The following is a 21,104-nucleotide window of genomic DNA, read 5'->3' as shown; positions in this document are numbered from 1 at the left end:
ACTAGTGCCTCAATCTAGATTGCATTATTTAAGATGTGACTGGTCAGTGTCCGCGGACGTTTGAGAGTCTGGATTTGCGCATCGCGGTTGTAGATGCTCTTACGATCGAGACCAATTCCTACCAAAAAGAAAGGAACCCGGCCCGACTTGATCTGGGCTGGACATATGCATCCATCGTGGGTGGTTTGGCTACACACGTAATTAAGCACCTGGGCACTAGTAGTTTGTGAGATGGAGTCATGACCGTGTCTGATAAGAGGTCGCGCGCGGCCGTGTTCGTCTCGGTCTCTTCTTCGATGACTTTCTATATATACAGCAGTTAGATCGAAGAGGTAGCAGTAGCACACACGCGAGCAACGACCCCTAACCCTAGCTAACCCCACCTTCCGTCGCGATGAGGAGCCCCCCAACGGCTGTCATGACGGTGGCAGCGCTGCTGCTGCTGCTGGTATGCCTGACGGCGGCGACGGAGGACACGACGGCCAAGGAGAGGGAGTGGGAGAGGATCCAGGAGTTGCACGATCGGGTCTTGGCGGACTGGAAGGCAGGGCACGGCAAGAACATCAGGAGCGAGGAGGAGAGTCGACGGGCGTTTGCCCAGTGGAAGGCCGAGTACCGCAAGAAGTACAGCTCCGCTCGCGAGGAGGAACTCCGTTACGCTTTCTTCAAGGAGAGCCTCCGCACGGTCGATCTGCACAATGCCGCCTTTGGCCCCAACTCAGTTTACAGCATAAAAAACGGGCTGTTCAGCGACCGCAGCGATGAGGAGTGGCGCTGCCTGAGCCAGGGAATGTCGCCATATATACCAAGAGAAGAACCTAATCCACAAATGCTTCCAAACTACTCCCTCCGTTCCTAAATACTTGTCTTTCTAGGCATTTCAACAAGTGACTACATACAGAGCAAAGTGAGTGAATCTACACTCTAAAATATGTCTACATACATCGGTATGTAGTAGTCATTTGAAATGTCTAGAAAGACAAATATTTAGGAACGGAGGGAGTATATATGTGATGTTCGCTGATTGTACAATATTCTACTAGAGTTCATTTATAAGTTCTTACATGGTTCTTACATGGGTAATTTGCATAATTGTGTGATCCTATCGCTGACTGAGGTACACCATGGAAGTCAACCGATAGACTTCATTTGTTTTTAAGCTATTGATTGATAGCAAAAAAATTGAATTGATATGACTTCGTTAGGTAAGTCTTACTAGTTACATGCCCACCTTTCGGATCTACCGCGTCGACAACGATGAGTATTGGCGGCATGGTGCTGCTGGATCTCGACGACAAATGTGTCTGGATGGACGAGCGCAGGGCGGTGGCGCTGTTTGCCGTCGTGGCGGCGTGGACGGCAGGCCTAACAAGGCTATTGCATCAGTACCCGCTCTGAAGATGGATCAGTGGTAGACAGCGACGACGACCCATGAGAGTGTGTCAGACCGATTTGTGCCCTAGACCCGGTATGTGGCTTGGCTGGAACCTCCGGCTTTAGATGTTAGGCTTAGGTGAGAGGTCCGAGTATTCGATTCAGCATTTCTGTACCCCTTCATCAAGTGTATAGGAGTAGCGACAGTTGTTGCCAAGATAACGGATTCAGATATATTGATGTACTACTTTGTAAGGTCTTGGTAAATAATTAATAAAATGGCTGCATGCATCTCACGGATACAGAAGCCGGGGGTCATCCTCCTTTTCTAAAAAAAAAGTTACATGGCCACCGTGGAACCAAATCCAATCCCCTATAGCCTCTCGGTAGCACCATTACTCGAGAGAAGAAACTAGGCCGGTGAATCTAGATATGGCACTTGTGTTTGTTGCCAGAAGTCGACAACTTTAGCATAATAATCTTTCTTATGTTCAAAAGTTTAGATGCACAGGTCTATCTTGTACTCAAATGTGGTTTCCATTTCATTTATTATGCAAAGTTTATGACATCCGTGGAATTTTGTTTGGAAACAGTTTCCTATATATTACAGATGATGAAAAAACAGTTAACAAGATCTTTGATTGTTATTGCCCACATGTTTGAAACTAAAGGTTTATCACTGGTCTCAAGAAAACTATGTGAGAGTCGGCATTCAAAACCTAAAGAACACTCAGCCTAGTTTCCAACTTTCCACGAACTTACCATTCGTCCATATTTACAGCAAGGATATAACTCATGCAGCGCACATTATGCATAATAACCAGGTTTATCCCCTCACACCTTTGTGACCACTTCTTCTCGACAGATCCTACCGAGCAGCGACTAACAGTCCCACATCTACTTCTCTCATGTGTCTGCTACTCTCCCACCGGTTAGAGCTCATAATCTTGATGCACGGGCTCCATGAAAGTTTTGCAGTAGAGTTCTGGCGCGCCTGAGAGCAGCCGCGGGAGCTCGTGACTGGCAACAAACGGAACTCCTATGTTCATTCCTCTGACAAGGCTTTGTGACGCTCTAGCTGTGGTGGCACGAATCAAGGAAGATAATTACGTCCGTTGACAAAAAAAAGACTAGCAAAGGCCTAGAATGCTGTCCAAAACAAAGTTTTCCTACAAAACCCAACATGTTCCAGCAGTGAAGGATATATACCATGAAGTTAAATTGTGTAATTTTATTTTGGAAAAAACTTCCAATCTATTCATCTTCAATCATGACAGTACAACGAACACAAAAAATAAAAATTACATCCAGATCCGTAGACCACCTAGCGACGACTACAAGCACCGAAGCGAGCCGAAGGAGCGCCGCCGTCATCGCCCCTCCATCGCCGGAGCCGGACACAACTTGTTGTAGTAGACAGTCGGGTAGTCATCGTGCTAATGCCCCATAGGACCAGCACCCCAGAACAGCAACCGCCGCCGATGAAAAATAACGTAGATCGGAAGGATCCAAACCGAAGACACACGAACATAGACGAACAACGACGAGATCCGACCAAATCCACTAAAGATAGATCTGCTGGAGAGACACCTCCACACGCCCACCAACGATGCTAGACGCACCGCCGGAACGGGGGCTAGGCGGGAAGATCTTTATTCCATCTTCAGGGAGCCGCCGCCGTCTCGCCTTCCTGAGTAGGACACAAACCCTAACAAGATTGAAAAAAAACGTCTAAAAACAGAGCCCTCCCGCCGGCCCTTGCCAGGATCCACCGCGCCTCCATGGTCCTAGGGCCACTAGAGACGAGGCGGACCTGCGCCAGCGCCGGCAAGAGGCACGAACCCTAACTTTCTTTCTTCGAGGAGGAGGAGGAGGCGGAGCCCTAAATTGGGTAATTAAGTAACCTAGCCATTGTATGTATATCAGCATGGTTCTTTCCATGGCTGAACAGTCTGTATGTATGCTTCATACCAAGACATAAGCACATTTGCAAACTAGCCTTGACATACATAATCCATGACGAATAGAGCAAGCAATTAACACCGTGGTCCGCGCTTTCTGGCACCCTCACCAAATGCATGAAGTAAGAACTGGCCACCCATAAACCGTGTTACCTAAAATCATCGGTCATGGAGGAGACACTCGCACACTCATGAAAAAGTCTAATTTCCCTCAGGAAAGATCGCAACACGTTCCTACCAGCACAAGCGCAAATTAAGCGCACACCAATTTGGGCGGAAACTTGTTTTAACCAGTTGCGAGAACTGTAACAGAAACGCAAGAAGTTACATGTAAGAGCATCTCCAGCCGCGGCCCCAACAGACCTTTCTCAGGCGTTTTTGCCGCGCCGGTGCCCAAAAATCGGCCCAGTCGCGCCCGCAGGAATCCGTTTTTCGCCGGCTTGGGCCGAAATCGGCGCCGGCGGCCCCAAGGCGAACCCGGCGCGCTGGGGGGCGCTCGGGGGCGCCGGGCAAGGGGTTTTGGCACGAAAGCACGGCGGGCCCGCCGAGGAGAGTCGACGGGCGTTTGCCGAGTGGAAGGCCGAGTACGGCAAGAAGTACAGCTCCGCTCGCAAGGAGGAACGCCGTTACGCTTTCTTCAAGGAGAGTCTCCGCAAGGTCGATCTGCACAATGCCGCCTTCGGCCCCAACTCAGTTTACTGAATAAAAAACGGGCTGTTCAGCGACGGCAGCGATGAGGAGTGGCGCTGCCTGACCCAGGGAATGTCGCGAGAAGAACCTAATCCACAAATGCTTCCAAACTATATCTGTCATGGTAGGATATGTGTTGACCGATTGTAAAATATTCTACTAGAGTTCATTATAAGTTCTTACATGGTTTCATCACAAATTGTTGGGTAATTTGCATAATTGTGTGATCCTATCGCTGACTGAAGTACACCATGGAAGTGAATTGATAGACTTCATTTGTTTTTAAGCTATTGATAGCAAACAAATTGTATTTATATGACTTCTTTAGGTAAGTCTTACTAGTTACACGGCCAACACGGAACCAAATGCAATCCCTTATAGCCACTAGGAGCGCCATTACTTGAGAGAAGAAACACGGCCGGTGAATCTAGATATGGCACTTGTGTTTGTTGCCAGAAGTCGACAACTTTAGCATAATAATCTTGCTTACGTTCAAAAGTTTAGATGCACAAGTCTATCTTGTACGCAAATGTCGTTTCCATTTCATTTATTATGCAAAGTTTATGATATCCGTAGAATTTTGTTTGGAAAACAGTTCCCTACATATGCAGATGATGAAAAAACAGTTAACAAGAGCTTTCACTGTTATTGCCCAGATGTTTGCAAATCAAAGGTTTATCGATAGTTTAAAGAAAAGTATGTGAGAGAGAGCATTCAAAATTAAAGAACACTCCACTAGTTTCTATTTGTCCATATTTACAGCAAGGATGGAACTCATGAAGCCCACTGCCTACATAGTGCATAATAATAAGGTAAACCTCACACCCCTGTGACCGCTTCTTCTCGACAGATCCTACCGACCAGCGACTAACAGTCCCCCATCTACTTTTCCATCTACACGTAACAACTTTACGTAAACACAGTAACAACCAGTAAAGGATTAATACTCTTCCCTTGCCCTAGTAGTTAGCCAACTCGAACACCCTTCACCAAAGGCAAACATCGTAACAATTATATTCTCGTCTGCAAATTGAGCGTAATAAAGAAATGGATGTAGTAATAGAAAGTCACCTGCGTATTACTATGTTTGCTAGAAATTTTACTATATGGGATTAGGTGAATAGCTATATTAGTGGGCATGGCCAGTCTAGTGCATGTGACCAGTAACAAATTGGGCAGTACTACGCGCCGGTGCACCGACCCAAATTAGGGTCGGTCCGCATGCAGCCGTACGATCCAGCGTACATCAGACGTTCGATCGATGCCCCACGTCATCATCTTCTTCCCCATCTCTGCATACGAAAAAGAGAACACTGTGCCAGCGTAGACGCCGCCCCAAAAAGGCGTCGTTCATGGCACCACCTCTCACGACGGCAAGGCCGCCCATCATCTCCCGCGAAGGTGCTCATTGAAGAACCTCCCCTCATCGCCAATTTCTATTGGACATCCCGTCGACAACCCCCTGGTTGGACCCCCCCCCCCCCCCGACCGGTTGCAACTCCGGTCATTGATGCTCCATGGTTGCAGTGCTACGGTGCACCGCTCGCCGGCCCTCGACGTCGACGCGTGAGTTTCGACGACGGCCACCAGTCACACCAAGAATGGGATGTAGCAAAAGAAGACATCGGCCGTAGCGAAAGAGAAGGCGGTTGAAACAAAAATCATTGTTGTCGACAGTCCGCAGCTCTGCCGTGAATGGATGTATCAAATCATCCCGCCTGTCGTAACAAAAACATACTACGGTTGTAGAAAAACCATCATCGCCAATTGCAGTAGAAACACATAGTAGCGCTCGCCATGGTCACCATGGTTGCAACTCTGATACAGGCCGGTTCCAGCCCGTGGTGACCACAGTTGCAACATCAGTAGCATCACCGCCTCTGGATCGCCGCGGGTCAAAGTGCCAAGTAACAAAAATCTTTCATTTGTCGGTTGAAGCAAAATTTTACTAGGTTCCAGCAAAAAAAAAGTTGGTTCCAGCAAAACAAAGTCGGCAGGAAAAACTCCCAGTGGGCGATTGTAGCAAAAAAAACCTAGTTCCAGCAAAAACACACACTGGTTCCAACAAAAAAGGTTGTCGCCGGTTGCAAGGGCGCGTTGGATTACAGCACATCGCATGGCAAGCAGCAATCACTGATGCCGGTTCCAGCTCTGGGCTTCCCCGGTTGCAGCAAATGGGCGTCGTGGTTCTAGCATCTGGCAAATCGGTTGCAGCACCTCGCATCCCATGTGGTCACCACTAGCAGCTGCGGGCTTCTAGCTTTTTCCGCCGTGGTTCCAAGTTCCAACACCTGGAAGCCACGGTTCCAGCATTTGTAACCATGGGTTTTAGCACCGCAAACTGCATGATGCAGTCGCCTCTGATGCAACCCATCGTCGCCGTGGCGCAGCCACCATGGGAACTCCTCTCGCTCTCTTCTGCAACAAAAACATGCAAGGGTAAGAGGGGTGAGGGGGTTGGGTGAGCGGCCATGGCTGGCTCTCAATAGCAGCGGCCGGTGTTGAATCTCATGGAGATGGATTTCTCTCGCCAGAGAGAGAGAGACGGGTGGGATTGGAGTGATGGAAGGAGGAGGATAAGGGAGGGAGGTGGAAGAAGATATGACAGAGAGGGAAAAAAGTGCGGTGGAAACAGAGAGTCACGGGCGTACGATGTGGTGGGATCGAACGTTGCACGTGCTGCCGGCCGAAGTTTCCACCGGCGTGCTGTCTACAAGTGTTTTCCTATCAAATTTAATTCCCTTACTTTGTTTGCTATAGCAGTTTACTATAAGGAATTTGTGAATAACTAGTACGAGACGAATGACTAGTGCAGGTAGTCGGTAATGAAATCTTACATTCTTAAGTAGTTGGTTTTAATTCTCTCAATATGCAAAGTGTCCACCTCAATGTTCCATTAAACAATGTATTTAAGTCTTCTGTCCCACTAAGCCATGCAAAAATCTGTCAAATAATCGAGTCATGCATTTAACTTATAAATTATAATTATTTTTGCATTAGTCTATGCATGTAACGCTGCCACATCAATTCATGTTAGTCATGCTTCACATTTTTTTGGAATGACATTTTAAATGTAATTCCAAAGTTTTTATTCTATTTTTAGTCACTTTCTTTTATTGATTTTCAAGCTTATACTTTCTTTTCATTAGATTTAGTTATTTTTAGCAAATAATTACGCATTTTTTTAACAAAGTTACCATAGCAACGCACGGGAAGAGAGTCATCCTAACTACTCTATTTACCTTAACATGCATACATGCCAACTCAGCTATCATGCCATATCGGCAAGTATGCAATTAAACTATCGAATTTCCCTGCTCTACCATGATGACATGTCATCACTTATGTTTTCTTTTTTTTTCTTTGCTTCAGTTTACTATCGCATTGATATTCAACTTCTGGACGAAACAAGTCTGGGAGTAATAGTTGAAGGCATCGCTTCATTCCCTCATGTCCTCTTCACATGAGTTCTTCTCATAATTAGCAACGACCTTCTCACCTAACAAGGATTCATGATTTTCTTTCCTTCACTTGTTCGATCTCTTTCGCAGAACCAGACCAACATGGGTACTGTGCGAGAATACAATGGCGCCGATTTTGCTATGGCAATGGGCAGCGCAAGTGCCGAGATAGGGACAACAATGAGGCAGGACGAGAGGGCGAAGTGCTACATGTCATCGACCATGCCATCCAAATCGGGCGGGGGTGCCGCGATCATGGGCACACTGCCGTTGAGGATGTTGTTGCCGGCGACACCATGGAGCCACCTCGATCAGGCCATCTGGCCTGCCTTCTCGCACAATGTCATGCACCCCCAGCAGGGTCAAGCATGCATATGTCTCACTTATCCTATTGTTTCTTCACCACTCATCATCAATCTGATTTTGATCCGCTACACGAGCAGGTCATCACATTGCGTCACGGATGCTAGAATACCTAGTTGGCCTCTGCCTAAACGCTCCACCTACTCCTCACAACATCTGTTGATTCAACTGCAACACATCCAGTTGTTGTAAAAGGGGAAACAGCCTTCAAGTATGGATCTTAAATCTGGCGCTTCCTTTGTACCGTTTCTAGCATAAACAGCGTCTATTTTACGATCTAGATGCTATACATACATGTAGCACTGTGTAAGTACAACGAATTCACATATCCAAAGAAAGATTAACGTTGGGACTTCATTCAAGGTGCAGACAAGTAATTTGTATTGCAATAATAATTGCTACTTTTTTGTTAGCAGCACATCAGATGTATTGTCTTCTCTCCATTGAGATGATCAAAGGTAAGGTTCTTTGCAAATTTGGTTAGGAAACTGATCGTATTAAGTAAGTTGTTTCAGAGTTGCACATTAAATCCAAGCCATCTTCTGATGTAAAACATTTCTTATTTTTATTTTCTTACTATTTTTCTCCTTACCGTGTGTCCCTCTCTTTCAAATGTTTATTACACTATCATCTCGTTGCAATGCGTGGGGTATTTTCTAGTTAATTTCGTTACTGTGTTTCCAAGGAATTTTACTAGAAGGTATTAACATGAATAAGTAGTACGGGAAGAGTCTAGGATGTGGTGCATGCAGCCAGTAACGACTTTGTGGAGGTTAATTTCGTTACTGTGTCTCCTACTTCCATAATTATTTTGAAAAACCTCCACAAAAGCTCTATTTAAAAGATAAAAAAAGTTTGTGGCACATGTCACAATGACTTGCTGACCGGTCTTTTCGGTCCCGGGGATCTATCTACCCCTACACAGCTGCCGTCGGGACTACCAGTAGAGGCTGCGAGTAGACCATTGTAGCTGGGCTGCACACATGAATGTGCTACGACTATGGCACATCCACCATGTGTCAATGCCGAGTCCAATGCACCCTTTTGGGAGCAAGCACACATATTTGCACATAGTACTTCGTCAAAACAACCGTGTCAATTGTTTTCTGAACAAAAACAAGAAAACTTTTGTGAATATCCATTTCTGTAAACAAACACAAATATTTAGTTCTTTCGAACTTGAAGTGCCAATTAGTTGTGCTCCCTTCGTTCCAAATTAAGTGTCTTAACTTTACTATAACTTTGTATTGAAGTTAATACAAAATTAAGACAGTTACTTTAGGACGGGGGAAGTACTAAGGGCAACTTCAACGTACGATCCTATCCTGTCCGCGTACGTCCGTTTGGCCCAAAATTGACAGGCGACACGTCCCAACACACGATCGCATCCTCAAATTTTGTCCATTTGGCGTTTGGCCCGCCCCATTTCCGGCGCAAACATGCGCCCGGTTTTCGTCCATATGGACGTCGAACGGACGGGCACGCGCTTGCTCGGCGTCCTTCCTTGGGAACGTGTGGCGGCTGTCCACCTACCCCAACCGCCCAAAATCAATGCGCACGCAAGGCGGGCCCCGGTTGCCAATCACATGGGCGGAGGGTCGTTGTCCTTCTTAACTAGAAGCCGTGAACTGGCTAGTTCACAGTTTTCACGTCCTAATCGTCCTGCCTCCTCGAGCCCCGACACGAGCAAACCCTAGCCGCGCGCCATCTCTCCGTCGGCGACAATGGTGGGCTGTTGGTTCCCCGACCGCAAGACGTGGACCGACCACGAGGTTGAGCCATCGTCCGGCCGCCGATGCCGCTCCCCCACTCTGCCTCCACCTCCACCGCCAGCATTCCATATTGCGTCGGCCGGCGCCCCACCTTGCCAGCGGCTGTACGTGAAGGCGGAGGTGTGCCAGAGGTACTAGGAGACGCGCACGCCGTTGCCGTGGGGCGACATGCGCCTCCCCAACAAGTAGCTCCTCTCCGCAGATCGGGTGCCTGTCCCACCGATCCCGGTGAGCGGACGCGCCTGCCGGGAGGAGATCAACCGTCGCCGCGCCCACCTTCCCTCGGATCTCGTCGACGACTGGAGGTACGTCGTCGACTTGCTGCTGTGGGATACATTGCTCCGCGACGAGCACGACATCCGGTGGCACTGCCGGATACGTCGCCCTCCCCGAGCTCGATGCCTTCGTCAAGGAGGAGGCCATGGAGGGGGTGCGGCCAGACGCGACGACGGGCCTTGGTCGGACAGTCTTGGACGTGGGCGGAGACCATGTCGTGCACGCCCGAGGATTGGACGGGCAGTCTTGGACGTGGGCGGAGACCATGTCGTGCACGCCCGAGGATTGGACGGGCAGTCTTGGACGTGGGCGGACACCATGTCGTGCACGCCGACCGGTGGTCACCATCCCCGCCGTGCGAAGAGGTCGTGTAGGCGCCACTGCAGCCGACACAGCAGGCGCCACCGGCCTGGCGGGGGCGCCATCCCACCTCTGGTAGCCACCTCCATATATCGACCTCACCGACAACAATGAGACGAATAGACGGCGGGCACGAAAGGCAACGGCGGCCACGAAAGGCGACGATGACGGCCCTTATCTAGTTTTTTTAATGCTTTAATTGTTTTTGTTTATATCAATGTGCTGAGCTTGGGTAACCCGAACATTTTAATGTCTGTATTGATATTTTTGAGCTGTTTTCAATATTTATTCTGCGTTTTCAGGGGTTTATATTCACGTCAAAAAATATAGACCATTTGGGGTGCACCCAACCGATGGCGCACGACCGTAAGCGGACGATCGTGTTCGTTTTCCCACTCCAAACAGACGAAAAGTAAACGAAATGGATGTCCGTTTAGGGTCGTGCGATTGGATTTGCCCTAATAGACTGTCTCCGTGCCTCGGTGGAACGTGAGAAAATCGAACTTCCATGTATCCGTCCGCGCAACAAAGGCAGTGGTGCGACTGGTTGGGATCACGTTATTGATGCATGTGTGGCTAGAATCCAGGAGAGACGAGCGGAGGAGCACAAGCTCACGGGATGTAGGTAAACAGTACGTTTCCTGCCAAAACCTCACCCCGAGCGAGAATCCCAGACCGAGGCAAGGCTCTGCTGTTGCCTGCTGGCTGCCGCTGCAGTAGGGATGGTGGTGAGCATGCTGTTGCACAGTTTCTTTTAGAGCGTATTTGCTGCAGTGGTAATAAAGTGAGAAATATCATCTTTGGTCCACAGACACGGTAAAAAAAGCACGAGCCGATTTAAGGGGCCAAATGCCAGTAAAAAGGGCGGTGTAAATGGGAAAGAGCATCCGTCCATCGTCCTGTGTGCGTGCGTGCTTGCATTTTCAAAGAAAGCAGCTCCTCCCCTTGCTCACTTGGTGGTCATTCTCCCTCTCTCTCACGGCAGCCCTCTCTCACCTGCGGCTGAGCTCAGGCTGCACGGAGAGCCAGGCCTACCTCTTCACGAAATCCCGGGGCGAGCAGAGGTTTTATTTTCACTAAATGGCCCCTACAAGATCTTATTTAATCCACTGACACCGAAAACTTATTCATATCAATAGAGATATCAATAGAGGTTATAATTTTAGAGTCCATCGTCAAGCCAAGTTGGCACTGAAGATTCAGAACACATCTATTAGCTACAGGTGTTTAAATTGAATCATAGGTATACGCCTAAAAGCAGATATAGTTACAGTTTCATGCATCATGCAATACAAGATTGTATATGTACGTTGTGGTTAAATGAATGAGAACTTCCGTGTTCAAAATGAAAACCCCAGTACATCTGGCATTTTTAATACACAACATGATGCTCAATCTAACGGCAATAAATCCGCGCAGGCAGTCCCGGCTAATATGTGGCATTCAGGTCGTCTTCTTCGCCTCGTTGTCGCGTCACCGATCCCCTCTGCTGCCTAGCACCGGTGCCTTTCCCCGGCTTCTTCTTGCATCCATCCCCAAGCAGTCACGCATCCCCGGCCTCACCTCGCAGCGAGAAGATACTTCGCCGTGCGCGTCCTCGATTTCAACACGCACTTGCCCTCTGTCTTCGCCCACCGGAGTGCCGACCGTGGCCGTCGGAGGTTGGCCCACCGAAGAGGAGGACCCGTCCCTATTAGCACGGGAGAGAGGGAGGCGGAGATATCTAGTATCACCACATCATTTAGATGACACATGAACCTCCATTTTACTTTGTCAGAACTACATTCCCGCATAAGGGCACCCTCTTATGTGTGAACGAGAACCTTTCTATACAATGGACGTTGCACCCACCAACACCCTTCAACACCATGCAAGGTTTCTGGATGACAATATTGAGTTTTAATGACATGACAGCTTCTAATTGCCTCCATCACCCTTTCACAACATATAAGTGCATCGTTGTATGGCTTCGCCAAGAATGTTTTCCAAACATTGCAATGGCGCCTCTGCCTGGTCTTTTCCACTCTAACTCTTTTTATGTTGTGTGCGCATTGGTCTAGATGATAAAGAATTACAAAGAGGGTGATAGACAGTTAAATAGAGAGAGAAGACTGTTCGTGAGTAAGAGATCGGTCTAGTATCCCATCAACAACGAGTATGAGTTGTCGATATGTTCACAGTCTATGTTGTTTGGAAGGGTTCTCGTTCCTTCAAAAAAGGTTCGTACTGTAGGTGTATTGATGGTTCCTGCAATGCATGACGGACGTTCCGCGTGATATGTCAATGCGGCCGAAGGGGGGGGGGGGCGTCCCGTTCACCCATAAGATGTGCCCCCATCCCCAGAACGCCCGTGTGCACTATGCAATTTTTTTGATGAAAAGATATATGAGGATCGATCAATCTCTCCCTCCACCCCCCCATCCGATATAACACAAAAGCGGAGGTTACATATGATATATACATATATATATGTGAATGCACGGCTGCGTTGGAAAACTTTTGTGAAACCAAGAATAAGAATATCATTCTCGCCCTCTTTCCCATCAATGACGTGTAAAAGCCGTCAATATGCTCATGGTCTATGTTGTTTGGAAGGGTTCTTGTTCCTTAAAAAAGGTTCCTACTGTAGGTGTATTGATGGTTCCCACAGTGCATTACGGAGGTTCCGCGTGATATGTCGGTGGGTGGGTATGCATCGTTCCGTCAATGTAAGGCGGAGGTTTTTGTGTAAGCCTTGCGGTGATATATCTACCTCCCTCCCCCTCTCTCTCTCTCTCTCTCTCTCTCTCTCTCTCTCTCTAGTCCGTTAACATCTGATTTAACGCTCTCCCACCCAATAACAATCCGCTTTCTAGCAATCTTACGCATATATATATATATATATATATATATATATATATATATATATATATATATATATATATATATATATATATATATATATAGGGGCGCCCACCAATCCAAGCCCCCGCCAGCGCTTTGTGCTGGTCCATCTAAGTGTTGATGTGCCTCTTATTATTTTCTTTTTGTTATACTTTTCTATTTGAATTACTGCTTTTTCGTAAATTTTTGGGAATTCAAAAAAATCTAAATATAAACAATGTTTATGAACTTTCATAAAATCCTGAATTTTATCAAAAAGTCACAAATGTGAAATATGTTCCAGGATTTTGAAAAAATGTTAACGAATTTGCAAAATGTTCTCAGATTTACAAAATTGTTCCTACATTTGTTTTTTGTAATTTCAAAAATTATTCATCAATTTGAAAATCAATGTGCATGAAGTTTTAAATAATTCATGAATTTTAAAAATCCTTTTTTCAAAATATGTTCATGAATTTGGAAATTGTTCTCACATTTCTAAAGATTTTACGAATTTGAAAAATGTTCGCAGATTTTAAAAGATGGTCATGAATCTGAGAAAGATCTTGAAATATAAAAATGTTTTAAAATTTATTAAAAATGTTCATAGATTTGGGAAATGTTATTGAATTAAAAATGCTCTTGAAACAAAAAATAAAAATAAAAGAAGAAAAACGAGCTGAATGAACACAGAAAAGCAAAAAGAAAATGTTCAGAGAAAAAAGAAAAACGTATTCACAGAAAGTCCTAAAACCCAAAACGGTGTGAGGGTGTGTGTGTTTGCCTGCTATTCCCCGACGCACGCAAGGAATAGCAGGGACCAGGCCCATCGTGGTAATACCATTCTAGCAACAGTGACATTTACTTGACCGAAATCACTAATTAAGGAGTACTCCTTGCGGAGATCACTCCAACTTCTCCAGGTTGCGACAAATGGTGCGCTGCATGTGCGCCACTTGTCGCAACCTAGGAGTTTTCCCCTTTTTCTAGATCCGTTTATTCAAAACGTTTTATCTCTTAAACCGTGCATCCAAATCTCGAACCGCTTTCGCTGTTCGATTCTGTGCGTCGAGACCTTCAAAACTAGATCCCATGTTGATATGTTTTGACGAACTTTTTTTTCACGAAAAAAAGGGACAAAAAAACCGACGAAAAAACCGAACCGGAACACGGGTTTTTTTCCATTTCCGAAAGAGGCACGCCCGTGCCTCTGGCGGAAGTAAAACCGTGCCTCTCGTGAAAGAAAAAATAAATAGAAAACACATTTTTTCCTTTCCGAAAGAGGCACGCTCGTGCCTCTCGCGAAAGCACAACCGTGCCTCTCGCGGAAGCAAAACCGTGCCTCTCGCGAAAGAAAAACAACAGAAAACGTGTTTTTTTTCGTTTCCGAGGAGGCACGGCCGTGACTCTCGCGAAAGCACAACCGTGCCTCTCGCGGAAGCAAAACCGTGCCTCTCGCGAAAGGAAAAAAACAAAAACACATTTTTTTTCGTTTCCAAGAGGCACGGTCGTGCCTCTCGCGAAAGCACAACCGTGCCTCTCGCTAAAACAAATCCGTGACTCTCGCGAAAAAAATGTGTTTTTTTGCGCAAAAAAGTTTTTTTTCCATATTTTTTTGTGGAAAAGCTAGGGAAGACCGGTGGAAAACCAAAACGTCAAAAAAACTCGGAAAAAACAGTTTAAAAAGCCGAAAACTCATGCGGAAAAATAAAAAAATAAAATTCGGAGGGACCGCCCTGAGCGCGACACGTGGCGAATGGCTGAGAGCGCGTCAAATGGCGCTGGTCGTTGCGAGGCTCCCGAAGGAGCGCTCGTTAACTAGTTGCTCCCTTACTTGACACATTCTCGCCTCACATGGCAAAGTTTGGCCAGTCACCGTAGTTGTGCATCTCCACTGATGAGTGCCTAAACATTGCACATTAGAGGTGGCTTTTGTCTAAGCTGACTTGCAAGGATGGCCCTTCAAGTCAGGTGGCTAAACATCGTCTGTTAGCAGCTCATGCGCCTAAATAAATGTAGTATTAAAAAATACATAAATCAATGAATCAAAATTAAAAAATATATATATAACAATAAAAAATGTCCATGAATTCCTGTGTAAAAATATATAACACGTGAGGTAGACGAGAATCAGCAAAACTGTAATAAACCTTTGTTCTTGTAAAAAGTTAATTCGCAGAAAAGAAGTACTTGTAACAAGTTGGGGCCAACGTATCAAAAACTTTTATTCTGGCCGAGACTGCTTCTGGACTTGTAATAGTTGGGCCAACAATTAATTTTCTCATTTCTTTCACCTCATCCATATCGTTCAAGAAATATCTCTCATCCACTTTTGTCAGATGTGTCACTGCAGCCACCGTTGAGTTGAAGCTCTCCGCCTATGGCACGTGCCTTTATATAAGGAAGGATGCAATCCCTTCTCCTGCTCAATAGTTGCATACCCAATTTTTTACTGTAGTCTTCCTCCCACCTCATTTATTAGTTCTTATCAAGCAAGCAGCTCCTAGATAAACAAGAATTGAGTTGAGAGCCTTAGAGTCAGTAGTGGAATGGCAACTAAAAGAAGTTAGTGGAAGTGCATCTGTAGTTCATTAGGAATGGGAGGCATCTTGAAACACCTGGATTAACCAAAACTTGAAGCCGGAGCTCGCAGCAGTACTTTTGGGAGTGGAAATATTCTAACTGGAAATGTCATCAGCAACTAGCTTAGTACAGAAAAGAAAGAACGTATAAGAGAGAAAACTGCGAAATGTCTCTCAATGACATACTTCCACAGAAAATAAATTTCTGTTATCAAAAGATCCAGAAAAATAGATCCAGAAAAATTGTCATGTCTGTAAATGTTCGTAAGGAAACAAATCTGAGGTGCCATAAAAAAAACTAGTGCTCATAAGCGAATATTTAGATGATAATCCTGGCCAAAAAATAATTTTCCCCGTAAACATTTACAATAACAAAATTGACTAGACAATTCACATATTACTTTTTGAGCTTTATAAGTTGATTTTCTCCCTAAAGTATGTGCTTTGCCTTTGGGGGCACTGGCAAGCAGCTTGTCGGCCACCCTACTCTGACTTGATTATCTAATAGTAACTACAATCGTTCAGACCATCAGCCAGCAATGGGTACGTCTTTCCTAGTAGACTGGACCTTCTTAGTGCACCATCGATTTTGATTTGGTGGTTACAAAAGTAGAGTACCTTCTCTGTTTTTTATTTAATAGGAAATGCAATATTATTAGTTCTAGCAAATTATAATTAAAACTAAAGATATTTTGTTAACAAAACAAAACAACGAAGAGAAGCACTCAAATAACTCAGAGTAGTCATGGTTTATAAATCCATACCTCCTACCTATGGAACTCAAAAACTATAGACTTTGTTTTGAAAAATCGATGTATGTTCATTCTCATTACAGTGCCTGAAATGTAACTGCCACTGGTGTTGTCAACAACCTGACTATATCATTATGATTTAGTTGTTGGAACTGATCTTGGAAAACAACCAAGAGAGAAAAGTAAGGGAATGTGGTCCATCACACCCCATGTATGAGCGTACCATGTGTTTGACATGCCTGAACAACGTTTGATTTCGGCCCAAGTTCCCTAGTGCCCCATAAATAAAGGATGTACATATTCCTCCGTCGTAGGGAGGATGGGCTGGTATCCGTCCTGGTGATCAGACGGGGTATCCTGACCATCTTTATCTTATTAGGATAGAAGCACCCAAAAAACAGGAATTCAACCACAATATCACAGATATAGTTTGAGATCATCAAAATATGCACTAAAACATACCTAGACATAGCAACTCAAGAAACCAGAGAGTGTCAACCAGGGTCAGGCAGGATTTTCTTTGCCTACCAATCGAAGTTGCATCAATCTCCGCCCACAGGCCGCTCCAAACACTTCACTTGCACCCGCTTGATGGCTTGACAAAAGATTTTCAATGATAGTTCCCCTTTCTCATATTTTATATAAGAGTCCAGAAGCATATACTCTAAGACTTAGCCATTATCAATCTCACCTTGAACTATGCAAGATGAATGAGAAAAACGGGGCCACGAATTTGTTGTCTCTGCTTTCCCGGCACGAGGACAAGAGGCGGTCGTGCCAGCTAGTGGTGGGCCGATCATGATGGCACGGCAATGGCATACCCTACGATTGTGCGTCCATGGGTGGGGAAGCGGTGGAGATGAACGACGACAAGCAATAAATGCCGGCTACAGCAGTGGCGTGCGACACATACCGGCCAGGGCAGGTTTGTGCGATCGATTGATGCAAAGAAAAGGAATCTGGTTCCCTTTGGGAAATGATGAAGCTGCTCTTCTCAATGGATGGCCAGATCTATCTGGTACTCCGGTACCCGGGTACGGTAAAAGATCTTGTTTTACATGAATAAAACCTTTCTAATATTGATATATTGATTAAAGGATAGGTAATTTGTCCACCAACCTTCTGTTGAACGCTTTTGCTCGCGTTTATAATGCACACAGCCCACTAGTACTACACATAGTGTGGCCTTCTTCTTTAGCCCTTTACATATAGCTTGCTCTTCTTGCTAAGACATCACACTCGAGCCAACATGAGTGGAACGCAAACTAGTACATATTATATATCAATTTGGAGTTCGACGTATGTTGTGCGTGGGGAAGGAGAGGTATGAGGAAACACATCCTCTCTTGATAAAAGACATTACGTGTGGTCGTCGAGAAAAAAAGCACAGGGCATGAATGTCAGTAGAGGGAGAATGACCATTAGCGGCACAGCGCCATTGTTAAGGACTTCTGTCCTTGTTAGCAATCAGTAACAAACAATACATTCATGAACGAGCAGATGAAAGATCTGTGGTAAATGACTTGGTTTAACCACACTTGGCCATTTCAGTTGGCGTTGAGGATCTCCTGTGTAATGGATTCCTATATTACTCCTAGGATTTTATACACAGAAGTTCTTACAATTGTCACACAAAGCACACGGGCTAGACTTGATGGCATGTTCATGGGGCAGCTAATTTCAGTGATTCATACTCTCTCTGGTCCCAAAATGCAAGCAATCATAGTGTCTAACTATCAAAACGGAAGAACACTATTATGATCGGAGTAATAATAAACTCTTAGTACAATCCGTTGTGCTTTATACTTTGACTTTGAATTCTGTTATTTCAGTTAGAATATATTTGGAAAATTAAATACTCAAATTGAAGTTTCATTTTCAGTCACATGTTTTTTTAGTTAGGTTTTCAGCAACATGTTAATTAGCAAAACTACCTATAACACGATTCAAGGAGATTTTTCCTTTTTTAAGTACATCAAACAATTCGTTAATATGCCTAATTCGCATACACGCACCTGTATCTATTGTGTACGGAACAATCAAGCAACATGTAATTTTACCTTTGCAAAAAAGAGTAAATTTTATTGCGTCTCCTAGAATCTTATGGCTAGTCTTAGCCTCCATGTGGTTGGGCTTACTGTAGCATCCAGGGAGGGCGTGACTTCCTGCAAAACCACGGTGTTCCGCCGCTTCCAGAGATGCCAACAACACAGTAGCACAAAAGCCGAGAAAGACGCCGCCCCAACCGCCCGAGAAACGTCGAAAGTTTCGATGCGATGGACCGAGACGTCCAAAAGCCTAACGCAAAAGGGCATCCGAAAAAGAGGTGGTTCTCCATGGTATTTTCACGGTGCCATCATGTTGAGTCATATGGATATATATACACCAGTACAAAATATGTGATCCAATTTGTAGTTTGGAGACATCGTCATTGCACAAAGCCCCAGCTAATTTCCAAGAACTGAAAAACATAGTTTTTTACATGAATAAAACGTACTATCAGTATTGATATTGATTAAAGGATAGGAAATGTGTTCACAAACGCTTGCTCGCCTTTATAATGCACACTGCCCATGTACTAGTATTGCACATAGACGTGACCTTCTTTAGCGAAAATGCCAAACGGAGACCAAGCTCCATGGAGGCCTTTATTTGAAAACTTTAAAATTCAAACTTTTCAGTTTAAAAAAATTCTGATAATAAATACGCATATACCTAGATACATAATGTACATGTGTGCAAATTTTCAGGTTAAAATACATTAAAGTGTGAGCTACATAAAAAAGACAAATCTGGGGCCTTTTAGCATATGTATTGTTCATCTATAAAGTCCATGATTTTTGTTTTTTTGTACAGCTGACAATTCAAGTTAATTCATCCTGAAAATGTTTAAACATACACTTTGCATCTTAGCATACATGTGTATTTTTTTAGAATTTTTTGAAACTGAACTTTTTTTTAGAAATGGAGGAGACCCCCGGCCTCTGCATCTGGATGATGCATGCGGCAACTTTATTAATTATTCAAACAAGACCTTACAAAGTCATACAACAGTAGGACTAAAGCCACCATATAGGCAACATCTGTCGCTACTCCTATCCAGTTGATGAAAGAATTCTGATAGTCTGGGCCTAATACCAAACAGACCTCGCAACAAAACCTAAACATCTAAGACCTGAGGTCCCAACCAGGATGCCTGCCGGGTATGGGGCACCTACCAGTCCGTCGCATTCCTCAACCAGGACGCCTGCCGGGTATGAGGCCGCCGCAGCCACCTGCCACCAATCCATCTTCAGAGTTGTACTGTTGCATCTACCGTGCCAGGTTTCTTTGCCATCGACGCCACCACGACGCCAGACAGCATCATCCTCCTGCACGAGTCCATCCTCGCACATCGAACACCGAATCTGCACTGCACCACGCCGTCGAGATCTGTCGCCATCAATGTGTAGGACGAAGCACCACTCCACCAAAGAAGCCGTCCGCTGGTCCCGCGAGAACGAGTGCACCTCCAAGAATGCCGCCCCCAAGCGGGTATCGACACATGATTTCCGCCAACATCCGATCGGCTGATCTAGAGTTTCACCCGGAGGTATTGAGTGGAGCTGGGAGCTTCACCAGGATGATGCCTTTATGAAGGAAACGATGATAAGGGCATCGTCATCACCGGCTCCGGCCATCGACCGAAGACCAGGTTTTCACCCAGATCCGTCCCATGTAATCCACCTGACAACCTGTGCATCGTCTCGACCGCCTTCAAAGCCCCAGATTTGGCCGCCTAGATCCGGCGAGCAGCTGCAACAGCAGTGCCACAGTAGGAGCCCTGGTGCACCGGCCACTGCCTTAGTGTGTCATCAGGGACTGCACCATGTCATGCCGCCACGGGAAGCCCTAGCTTCACCGGCTGCCACCATCCAGGGCCGCCGCCCCGGGATCCAGACCACCTCCGACGAAGAAGAAGGCCACCACCACCAAGCCTAGGGCCGACGCCCCAGATATCCTCGTGTTGCAGATCAAGTCCAGGAGCAGTGCACCGCTGACGACGATTGAAATTGGTAGCACGACGAATTAGCCCGACTGAGTCAAGGCCAGATCTGCCGTTGCTGGTGCCGTCCTCCACCGTCGTCGCCGCACCACATCCATGTCACCGCCGATCTGCGCCACCGCCGCCGATCTATGTCACTGCCGCCGATCTGGCCGGAAAGGAGCGCCGCCTCCCAACCAGATAGAGATCCAAGGAGAAAGCCGCTGCCGCCGCCACGCCACAAGGGCTTTGCCCTGTGACGCCCCGGGCGACGGCGGCGGAGGGGAGTGGAGGTGAGGCGTGGCTGTAGGAGGAGGGCGGGGGCTCCCCGGTGCGGGGTGGCGCCGCCGCACGAGGGAGGGGAGGGGAGGGGAGGGGGGCACTTTTCGTGGCTTCGAAACTGAAAATGAAATTTATGAATTTAAAATAATTCAAAATAAAGGGCTCCATGGAGCTCGGTCTCCAAAATGCCCTACTCCTTCTTTAGCCCTTTACATATATCTTGCTCTCTTTGCCAGGACATCATAGTCGAGCCAACATGAGTGAAACATAGACTAGTATATTATATATCAATTTGGAGTTCGACCTGTCTTGTGCGCTGGGAACGAGAGGCATGCGGAAACACAT

The 21,104-nt window shown here is 46.0% G+C and overlaps 1 protein-coding gene across 1 annotated transcript; it reads left to right on the top strand.

Annotated features, from left to right (window-relative positions):
- The first annotated feature begins 352 nt into the window (after positions 1–352).
- On the top strand, positions 353–1,065 carry LOC123066525 (actinidain-like). Its single transcript, XM_044489584.1, has one exon. It carries the CDS (start codon positions 395–397, stop codon positions 857–859), a length of 465 nt encoding a protein of 154 aa, XP_044345519.1. The 5' UTR covers positions 353–394; the 3' UTR covers positions 860–1,065.
- The last annotated feature ends 20,039 nt before the right edge of the window (positions 1,066–21,104 follow it).

This window comes from Triticum aestivum, chromosome 3B (assembly GCF_018294505.1).
Source record: "Triticum aestivum cultivar Chinese Spring chromosome 3B, IWGSC CS RefSeq v2.1, whole genome shotgun sequence".
Taxonomy (NCBI): domain Eukaryota; kingdom Viridiplantae; phylum Streptophyta; class Magnoliopsida; order Poales; family Poaceae; genus Triticum; species Triticum aestivum.
The sequence above is the reverse complement of the archived record's forward strand: the minus strand, read 5'-3'. Positions and strand labels throughout refer to the sequence as shown.